The sequence below is a fragment of the Oncorhynchus gorbuscha genome, unplaced genomic scaffold (genome assembly GCF_021184085.1).
Source record: "Oncorhynchus gorbuscha isolate QuinsamMale2020 ecotype Even-year unplaced genomic scaffold, OgorEven_v1.0 Un_scaffold_10361, whole genome shotgun sequence".
NCBI classification, from domain to species: Eukaryota; Metazoa; Chordata; class Actinopteri; order Salmoniformes; family Salmonidae; genus Oncorhynchus; species Oncorhynchus gorbuscha.
In genome coordinates this window covers 1-11,242 of record NW_025753141.1, presented here as the reverse complement: position 1 = coordinate 11,242, position 11,242 = coordinate 1, and the positions used below count along the sequence as shown (strand labels likewise).

The following is an 11,242-nucleotide window of genomic DNA, read 5'->3' as shown; positions in this document are numbered from 1 at the left end:
GACAGTTGTAATACAGGTCTCTGTCCCTGACAGTTGTAAAACAGGTCTCTGTCAGGGTCTCTGTCCCTGACAGTTGTAAAACAGGTCTCTGTCCCTGACAGTTGTAAAACAGGTCTCTGTCCCTGACAGTTGTAAAACAGGTCTCTGTCCCTGACAGTTGTAAAACAGGTCTCTGTCCCTGACAGTTGTAAAACAGGTCTCTGTCCTGACAGTTGTAAAACAGGTCTCTGTCCCTGACAGTTGTAAAACAGGTCTCTGTCCCTGACAGTTGTAATACAGGTCTCTGTCCCTGACAGTTGTAATACAGGTCTCTGTCCCTGACAGTTGTAATACAGGTCTCTGTCCCTGACAGTTGTAAACAGGTCTCTGTCCCTGACAGTTGTAATACAGGTCTCTGTCCCTGACTGTTGTAATACAGGTCTCTGTCCCTGACAGTTGTAATACAGGTCTCTGTCCCTGACAGTTGTAATACAGGTCTCTGTCCCTGACAGTTGTAAAACAGGTCTCTGTCCCTGACTGTTGTAAAACAGGTCTCTGTCCCTGACTGTTGTAATACAGGTCTCTGTCCCTGACAGTTGTAAAACAGGTCTCTGTCCCTGACTGTTGTAATACAGGTCTCTGTCCCTGACTGTTGTAATACAGGTCTCTGTCCCTGACTGTTGTAATACAGGTCTCTGTCCCTGACTGTTGTAATACAGGTCTCTGCTCATAGGCTTTCTACTCATATGTATCTATGCACTTCTTTCACTTTTCAACAGACACAAAGGACAGAGATGGCGGTATGTGCACTGACAATGGACGGGATGGGAGACGAGGTGGCTGCAGTAAGCGGTGTGTTACTCCTGGTCTTGGCCCTGGTCCTGGCTTGGCTCTCCACGCAAGTGGCAGATCGTGGAGACCACATCCTAAGCACCATCCTTACAGTCGGGGCCCACGCCTCTCTAATCGGGCTGGGGCGCCATGACAGTTACAGTGGAGGGCCACCAAGTGCAGACACCCCAGAGCAGCAAACACCTCCACCCTCCCAGGAGAACAAGCCAGAGGAGGGGGAGCCTGGGTCTGAGAGGGAAGATGGGGAGATAACAGGAGAGGGGACTGCAGGGGCTGGAGTTGACCTGCTGTTGAATATCCAGGGGAAGAAACCTCAGACATACCAGCCTGATGATGATGATGAAGATGATGAGGAAGAGGATGACTATGAGGAAGAAGAAAAGGTTCAGAAGCTGAGCCCAGTGGTCTCCTGCACCAGCATCACGGTTCGTTTGAAGTTCCTGAATGACACAGAAGAGGTGGCAGTCCTGAGACCCCAGGATACAGTGGGTCTACTGAAGAGGTTAGTATGATATGGCAGCTCTCATTATGTATGTTCTGTGTTTAACCTTCTTTTGATTTATTGAACATGCATATCTCTCCCATACAGTCTTACAGCTGCTTCCATGTTTCTTTATAACTGAATTGCAAAATATTGTCTTCAACAACAAACAAATAAGAATGATGCTCAAATGAAGGGGTGCTGTGTCCAGTTATGAAAAAAGAGAAGTTACAACCCCTGGGCTAATCAGAGCTGATATTAATGTGTGAGTGAGTGGATGTGAGTTAATGGGTAATCATCTTTGCCTCTGAGAGGGGAAGGGGCAGACTGGGACTATCCTAGTTTAGGTTGTCATAGATACTGGGGGCAGGGGGAACAGGAAGCTTGGGCTTCTTTCTGTTGGATTGGTCTACTAGACTACTCTGGGAGCTACTGCCTCCTCCACTCCCACTGCCGCCCCCTCCTCCTGTGCTGTTTAGGCCAAGAGACGTCTTCTTCTTCTTGGGCTTCTTAGAATCTGAGTTGTTGGTGCCCAGGATACAGTGGGTCTACTGAAGAGGTTATTATGATATGGCAGCTCTCATTATGCATTTTCTGTGTTGAACCTTTTTTTGATTTATTGAACATGCATATCTCTCCCATACAGTCTTACAGAGACATTTCTTTCTCCCCTCTAGTAAGTACTTCTCAGGGCGGGAGTGTCAGATCAAGTTGATCTACCAGGGCCAGCTGCTTCAGGATCCTGTGCGACTCTGCTCTCCCTCAACATCTCTCACAACAGTGTGATCCACTGCCACGTGTCCCAGGTGCTGCGGGAGGCCAGCCCAGGAGGAGACAGCTCGCCTGGGCTAGTGGGGGAATCAGGCTGCAGGCCTGGCTCTGAGCACCAGCAGCCTGGTGGTGCCTGTGTTTGTGGTGATGTTAGCCGTGGTCTGGTACTTCCGCATCAACTACCGTCAGTTCTTCACCGCCCCTGCTACCATCTCCTGGTGGGAGTCACTGTGTTCTTCAGCTTCCTCATCTTTGGAATGCACAGCCGGTGAGCGGGGAGAGGAGGCAGGATGGAAGGGCCCTCATCTGGGCAGGAGAATGAGAGGGAAAAAACAACTGTGTCAGGAGGATGAATGGAGTTAAGGGGCCTCTGCCTCAGACACCATAGAGCTCAACTGGAATCCTAAGAGTGGTTGTGCCTGTGTTTGTGCATGCACCAGCAAATAGCATAATATGAGATCGATTGTATGCAGAGATTTAAGTATCTGGAATGTGTTTGTTAGTATGAAGCTGAGATAATACTGAGTGGTAATTTGTTTCTCAGAAAACAATGAGTGGGTCCAGGCTCCTGTTGATCCTTTATAGGGCAGAACCATCAGCATCACACCCAGACCAGGCTGCTTGGCCCACTGTGTCAGCAACATCTTCTGGTCAGTTTGGCTTCACATAGCAAACATAGCCTGTTCTGTATTAGGTTGCTCTCAGAAATTAGGGTCTGTATTCAATCAGATCCGCTTAAGCCCACATCCGTATAGAAGTTGTGTGGGAGGTGGAACTGTGTTAGTGCTGTCAATCCACTGAGGTATAAGAACTGGAGACTGTGTCCAAGATGTCCGCCTTTTGTTTTCAAGGTTATCTACTCACGTTCGCATACGCCAATTCATGTCCGTCTATATCCGGGTCGAATCCAGTTTATACAGATCAACATCACATTGTGCACAGGGAGCAGCGCAGACATCATCAAAAAACATGGCAGACTGATGAATATAAAATGTTGGAATTATCTCCAAATATTTGAATAAATCAATGGATGATTTGTGCACAAAGGTGATGACTTAAGTGTCGTATTATACATTTTGAAATCTGACTTATCTATGTGGCCGTGTATGGAAATTGTCCTTCTGGGCTGAGCGTCAGTTAAACTGCAAAACTGTAGCAGTCGAAACCGTGCTTTGCTTTAAGTAAATACCACGGAGCCTTGTTTACATGTTCGAACAATGGAATGTGAGATGTAATCTACACCTCGATGAAGCTGATTAGAAATCTTTATTTGACTTATTTTCAATTTGAGCGTAATTTCTATCTAGCCTACACGTTCTCGTTCTGAACTTATAATGCAAGTAGGACAGGTGTGGCTTGGTGATAATGATAAAGAGCAGCCACTCACCGATTTGACAGCTCCAACGCAGGTGCACCGCACCGCCAGAAATCAGCTATCGCCGGTTAACACTTGATCTGATTGAATCTAGACCTAGGATAATGCATCTCTTCACATCATGGCCACATACTCTTTTCATTATATACATGTTAACGTTCCAGAAATGTTTTCTTTTTGTAGTACGTGTTTGAACGAGCAATTCATTTCCTCATTTGCAACGGAAACAACATGAAGATTATACAACTAAAGACTTGACTCTAGAGCAACTTCGAAACCACTCGCTATGTATGGAGTGGTGGTTATATTTCTACTTTCTTTCCAGTTCTTTGGAAATGAGCTTTCACCTTAGTTATTGTGGACTGTAACGACTGCCTTATTGCAAGGCAAAACAAGTTTAAGGATTTTTGTTGCTTGAATTTCTCTACGCTAATATCTTTAGTTATTTTAAACCATATAAGTTAATGCATGAAAATAAGCAACATGTTTGGTTTAGAAAATACTGTAAATATGTATTTACTGTACATAGAATGAATGGGATGAAACCACATCGGACACATCAGGATTTCTGTTGGGGAATTTAACACAGATGAGAGGGAAAATATCTTTATCCCTTAAGTTTGATTGTTTTCCTCTGGCTTCAGATTTAAAGACATTCAAACCAATCAGTCCCTGTGTAAAGAGGGAGTATGTCTGATATTGGACAAAATGACAGAACGCAAGAAATCTGAATGACACTATTTTACTCAGACAAAGAAACCTCTGTACACTTGGGAAACTGAGATAAAGAAAACCTACCTGTGCGTCACAATATACAATTGACATATTTGCACATGCACACACACGTGCATGAAAAAAGTAGTTTTTGTGTTGTGAAGACACTTTCTATTGCGTCATTTGTCCACACTCATATTGTTCAGAGACACACTGATACACACAAATAAATTACACAGTATTAGTAATACAGGCCATTCCCCCTTTACCCTGTCAGCAAAGAGGACAAATTAAATGAGCCATATCCAAAATAGGTATTTTTTCACTTAAAGGTTGATTCTTTTAGTGCACATTAAAGTGATGTCACATTTCATCACTGGCTGAATGTTCTAAATGAAAACTCAGGGTATATAAGATTCTCCCTAGCAAGTATAGTCTGGTGGGCCCCTCAAACAGGAATGAATAACAACATATATCAAACTTAACTCGTTAGCTAGAGTAAAAACTGAAAATGGCAAGAATAACAGTCTGAAATATCCCATGCAACAGCCATGGCACTTCTGTTACCAAGCGGCGGATTTGAATTCCTACAAGCGCATAGACACTGCACATAATCAGAGAGACAGACTTTGAAAGCAAGTCAAGTGATGCAGATTGACCTAGAGTATTATTGGGGGAAAAGCTGGTTGACTCCACTATACTTTAGCATTATTCAACAGGAAGCAATGTGAGATCTACAACTTGTATAGAGTGATAGTGATTTGCAGCAGAAGCAGGTTAGAGCAACTTCAGACTGAGTATGAAACAGTAAAGATAGACAGGAAGAAGCATGTTTAGCATGAAGCTGTGTATGGTAGAAGGTTGCCGTGTATGTATACAGTATCCAATTAAATCATGATTCTTTTACATAGGTCATCATACCACATGTATCGGTATATAAAAACACGTCCAACATCTGCATTTACAATTTACTGAGTGCAGACATTAAATACATTCTCACTTGACACAGTCAATGTAAACCAAAAAGTTAAATATACAAATAACACATATACTGACTCTACCACAATGGCACATTCAGAGATGCATAGTAATCTGAAAACAAATTAAATCACACACACACAACATGGAAAACAGTCAACTTTACACAACAAACATTCATAAACACACACACACACCACTGTGCAATACAATGCAAGTACGGATAAAGCCACCATCAAGTACCCCAATACTGGTGAAACAACAAGATAGCACTGACATCCACCACAATAACAACGTAGTCGTAAGGTGATGCCAATTAGGTCACAAGTCCCCTCCTAAACAGAGACACAGTCAAAAAGAAAACTTAATGTTTGTTTTCAGGAGAAAACAGATCAGAGTGCAGCGGAGTGTGATTGGTCAATGTCTGAAGCCTAAATCACTGATTAACAAAAAACATAATTAAAGTGAACAATCCATGTTTCTTTATAACTGGAATTGCAAATATTGTCTTCTTAACAAACAAATAAAAATAAGTTCAAATGAAGGGGGTGCTGTCCAGTGAAAAAAGAGAAGTTACGACACAGGCTGATCAGAGCTGATATTAATGTGTGAGTGAGTGGATGTGAGTTAATGGGTTATCATCTTTGCCTCAGAGGGAGGGGGGGGGGGGGCAGACTGGGACTATCCTAGTTTAGGTTGTCATAGATACTGGGGGCAGGGGGAACAGGAAGCTTGGGCTTCTTCTTTCTGTTGGATAGGCCTACTAGACTACTCTGGGAGCTACTGCCTCCTCCACTCCCACTGCCGCCCCCTCCTCCTCCTGTGCTGTTTAGGCTAAGAGACGTCTTCTTCTTCTTCTTGGGCTTCTTAGAATCTGAGTTGTTGGTGCCTGGTAGAGAGATTGAGAGCAGGGGATGAGATGAGACCGACCTCCACTGTATGAATGTACAGAATGTGGACCTGAATTCGGTTCTCTTACTGGCTTTGGAGGAGGCTGAATCGGAGGGGGAGATGTCTGAGGATCCATCCCACTGTAGGCGACTCATGAGAACCTGTCCGTCTGAGGCGTCGTAGCAGTCACTCTCCACCATCATGTCTACATCGGGCAGAGACGACCTGACAGAGACAATAGCCGCTCAGATCAGACCAGCCACAGAGAGCAGCAGGACACATGGTGGAGCCATTCAATCTGCCATACAGCACACCTACTGTAGTACACACCCAGGCCATACAGTTGGCCCCATGAATGCTCATACAGTAGCTAACTAACATAGTCCACCCTCAATGATAAGGCCTGTCCATCTAACTGGCACAAAACATCCACAATAAATACATAGTCATTCAATACAACTCCTCAAGCAAACACCTGTACATTTAGGGACACCACAGGAACCAGTCAAGATCGAATATATCAGTTCTAGGAATAAACCAGTCAGAACCAATGGAGGCCTGAGGGGCACACTCACGCGGACGGCCCCAGGAGGAACACCCTGACGGCCCTCCTCTGTTCGTCCGTGTGCTGGGGGCACCGCTGGGACCTGGCAGGGACACAACGTGGCATTACAAACACCTGAGAAACACCTGCCCACAATGCACAGTGGCCCCGCCTACCCAGGGCCACGGCAGAGACAAGAGTGGGAGAGAGACAGAAACTGCCAGTGACCAATCAGATGATGGGTCAGGTGTCAGAGTTTGAAGGTTAGAGATTAACGTTTGCTCACTGACAGTGTCCAGTTCGTCTCTCACCACGTACGGCAGGCAGTGTCCAATCAGGGTCTTACATAGTCCAATTGGAAAATATCTGTTGTTTAGTCCAATCAAATATGTTTTACTAATTTTACACGATTTGGTATTATACTGAACAAAAATATAAAACGCAACAACTTCAACGGTTTTACCAAGTTACAGTTCATAGAAGGAAATCAGGCTGGGAAGGGGCACAGCCATGGGTGGGCATACTGTAGGTCCACCCACTGGGGAGCCAGAATGAGTTTTATCCCCACAAAAAGGCTTTATTGCAAACAGAAATACTTTTGTGGTGTGGAGGTCCTGGGCTGACGTGGTTACATGTGGTCTGCGGTTGTGAAGCCGGTTGGATGTACTGCCAAATTCTCTAAAATTACATTGGGAGGTAGCTTAATGTAGAGAAATAAACAGTAAATTATCTGGCAATTGCACGCTCCCTCAAAACTAGAGACATCTGTGGAATTGTGTTGTGTGACTAATCTTTTATTGTCCCCAGCACAAGGTGCACCTGTGTAATGATCATGATGTTTAATCAGCTTCTTGATATGCCACACCTGTCAGGTGGATGGATTATCTTGGCAAAGGAGAAATGCCCACTAACAGGGATGTAAACACATTAATACACAATTTTTGTTCACATGGAACATTTCTATGATATTTTATTTCAGCTCATGAAAAATGGGGCCACTAGATGTTTAGTTTATATTTTTGTTCAGTATACTTTAAAAAAAAGAAAATTAGTCAATAACTGACCCCAATCATCTAATAAATACTGTATGTTATAAAGGAAATGGAAAATAATTGAGAATCATATAGAGTTGCCACTTGTGTACCCCATAAATCAGTCCCAACTACACATGATCACAACACACCAATGAAACTGATCATGTTAAAGGTCTCACAGAAACAACATGCAGAACAGTAACCATGAGTGTCTGTTGGCAGCCTCCGTAATGGAGTTGGGCCACAGGTTTACCACTTGTCCGGAACACACGTCATTCAAGTCACGGAAGACCTTCCTGACTAGCTAGTTTAACAAACACCTCTGAGGACCTGGTAAGGTCCATACTAAGGGGCAGGCTGAGGGATGGACACAGGACGTACAGGAAGATGTCTGTCTGACACAGTACAACCCTGAATGGCTCATCATGATCATAATCAGCAACTTTGACTTGAGCTAACATCTAGTGCCAGCGCTTGAGAAACAAAAAGTATTCATGAGTTTGTGTGATAAAGGTATGAGTGTGCACTCCGTGTAGCTGATAGGACATTAGGTGGAAATGACAAGACTATTAGAGGTGTATGTGCTGTGTTTGCGTGCAGAGTAATCCCTACCTGGTGCACATCTTCTTGGTGTGCTCAGAGATCACTCCACATTGCTGCAGACAGGGGCAGTGTAGTTAGAGACAAGCCAGTCATACACACTGCTGATAAATGTCTTGAGATATGATCCAATACAGTTAGACTTGTGGATGGATGGTAGAATAGATAAATTAAAATGACTCACTGTTGTCAACAGAGACCTCAGTTCGTCAGGGCCTAAAGTTTCGTAACTGATGCCAGTGTTATAGTTGTACTGCAGTGAGGGAGAAAGAACGATACCAGACATCAACACACTAATAGATATGTAGGCGTGAACCATCAGAAAAATGGATTCTGGTTACCTTGTATGGATCTGCATTGACACTATTACTAAGCTCCCCTGAAAAAGAGAACAGCATATGATCTATCAGTCTACTCGCCAGACTCCCAAAGACACAGATGATGCACACAACCACCACCAACCATGAAATAAAGCAGTGATTATATTTAGTGCAATATCCACAATATTACAAACAATTGATTCCTATGTCTGAGAAAACATGCGTAAAATGTACAGTTTATGATGTCATAAGGTGAATGCACCAATTTGTAAGTCGCTCTGGATAAGAGCATCTGCTAAATGACTTAAATGTAAATGATGGGATGAAGCAAAGGTCTCTCTAGCTATTGACCAGTGTGGTAAGAGAACATAATTTATTATTATGTACATGCTGCAGTAACAAGCATATTTATGCATAAGCATAAGGCAAAATATATTTGAATGGTTTAATCAATCTGTGATTAAAATTGAGCAGCACTTTAAGGGCCAAAACCACAAACGACAGGTCGATCAAACTGGTGTGGATTGAGTTCAGGTCATTTATTACATAGGAACATCCTTGACGCTCCATAGAAGATAGCAGCACCGTTCCATTTCAGCTCCATTTAAAGAAACAGGGACAATCAGGAAATCAAGAATCAATGAAGACATGATACAAAACGACAAAAACAAATGCAAACAAAAGCATGAATATGTCAAGTAGATAATGGATAGGATAATGCACAAGAGGACTTGTTGAGTCACCTGAGAAACTAAAGAGATAAACAGCTGGTCTGTTTTAGAGACATTAATGTAGTCTATCATTACTGGGACCAGACTATCATCTGACACGATTTTTTTCACTCAAGTGTTGAACTAGTTAAACAATATATAACACAATACAGAAAATAAATGGATATATTACATACAAAGAACTGAAAACTGGTGGCTGAACTGTGATTTATTGCACACAATTGTCAGCTTCCTGTAAGTCATTCTCAGCTCATTAACTTTGCACCATGATCCATGTCAAATTAAAATCATCAAACAAACAGGAGACTGGAGCATGAAGACTCGGCCTTTGCCTTATATCTTAATTGCTTATCCTCATCTTCAATGCTGCTTCTGATCCTTTTCATACTGCACTACGCCTGTATTCTGCCAACATTGTGATCCTTTTCATACTGCACTACGTCTGTATTCTGCCAACATTGTGATCCTTTTCATACTGCACTACGTCTGTATTCTGCCAACATTGTGATCCTTTTCATACTGCACTACGCCTGTATTCTGCCAACATTGTGATCCTTTTCATACTGCACTACGTCTGTATTCTGCCAACATTGTGATCCTTTTCATACTGCACTACGTCTGTATTCTGCCAACATTGTGATCCTTTTCATACTGCACTACGTCTGTATTCTGCCAACATTGTGATCCTTTTCATACTGCACTACGTCTGTATTCTGCCAACATTGTGATCCTTTTCATACTGCACTACGTCTGTATTCTGCCAACATTGTGATCCTTTTCATACTGCACTACGTCTGTATTCTGCCAACATTGTGATCCTTTTCATACTGCACTACGTCTGTATTCTGCCAACATTGTGATCACATTTCATACTGCACTACGTCTGTATTCTGCCAACATTGTGATCATGTTGGCAAACTGCACTACGTCTGTATTCTGCCAACATTGTGATCCTTTTGCATACTGCACTACGTCTGTATTCTGCCAACATTGTGATCCTTTTCATACTGCACTACGTCTGTATTCTGCCAACATTGTGATCCTTTTCATACTGCACTACGTCTGTATTCTGCCAACATTGTGATCATTTTCAAACTGCACTACGTCTGTATTCTGCCAACATTGTGATCCTTTTCATACTGCACTACGTCTGTATTCAGCCAACATTGTGATCCTTTTCATACTGCACTATGTCTGTATTCTGCCAACATTGTGCATTTGACCTGGATTTAAGCAGCAGACTCCTTCAATGGCCATCTATCGTGAAGAATCCAGCAGGCCACATTAACATTCTCAATAGAGGATTTTGGAGACACCCTGGATCTCTGCTAAGGTTCATTTCCTTAGGAATGAAAGTTCAAACTTTTCCTGATATACTGTCCCTAAAACGGCAGAGGTCTTTCCCAGATTCTTCTCGGGTTGACCTTTGACCCTACATTGAAGCGGGGGAGGGCATTATAGAGCTGGCCTGGCAGTAACCAGCCCCTTCTGATCACCGAGGAAATGCATCATCTCTCAACAGCACGCATGGAGCTTCCTGATCTGCAACAAAGCTTTGGCCCCAGCAATGCTGAAACGAGCAGAGTGTAAAACATCCCCAACCATTCAACCAACTACTCTAAAACTTTCACGCACACAAACACACACAAAGTAGGGCCATAAATTGGGTGTATTCAGGAGTGGGCTCTATGTACGACTACACACTTCCATTTCAAGGCTACAAAGATTCTGGACTCTAGAACATTCCCACAACTCCCGACAAACAAAATACCATGAGACCACACGTATAATATTCTGTATATCAGAATGCATTATATAAACAATAATGTATGCAATTAAGTATGAATATCAGTGTGAATTTCAGTAAAATAAGGTGAATGCACCAATTTGTAAGTCGCTCTGGATAAGAGCGTCTGCTAAATGACTTAAATGTAAATGTAAAATAAATTCTGATTGAGAAATATTGACAAAT

At 42.9% G+C, this 11,242-nt stretch overlaps 1 protein-coding gene and 1 pseudogene across 3 annotated transcripts; one reads left to right on the top strand and one right to left on the bottom strand.

Moving 5' to 3' along the window:
* Window positions 1–736: 736 nt before the first annotated feature.
* On the top strand, window positions 737–2,355 carry LOC124030300 (annotated as a pseudogene).
* On the bottom strand, window positions 1,534–9,661 carry LOC124030301 (ataxin-7-like protein 3). 3 transcript variants are annotated; one of them, XM_046341694.1, is made up of 6 exons: window positions 8,561–9,661; window positions 8,404–8,472; window positions 8,232–8,275; window positions 6,617–6,688; window positions 6,130–6,266; window positions 1,534–1,844 (listed from the first exon to the last, which is right to left on the bottom strand). In XM_046341694.1, exons 1-6 carry the CDS (start codon window positions 8,615–8,617, stop codon window positions 1,651–1,653), a joined length of 573 nt encoding a protein of 190 aa, XP_046197650.1. In that variant the 5' UTR covers window positions 8,618–9,661; the 3' UTR covers window positions 1,534–1,650. The 3 variants fall into 3 exon arrangements, with proteins under 3 accessions (XP_046197650.1, XP_046197651.1, XP_046197649.1); XM_046341693.1 differs by lacking the exon at window positions 1,534–1,844 and adding an exon at window positions 5,746–6,039; XM_046341695.1 differs by lacking the exons at window positions 1,534–1,844; window positions 6,617–6,688 and adding an exon at window positions 5,741–6,039.
* Between the last annotated feature and the right edge of the window lie 1,581 nt (window positions 9,662–11,242).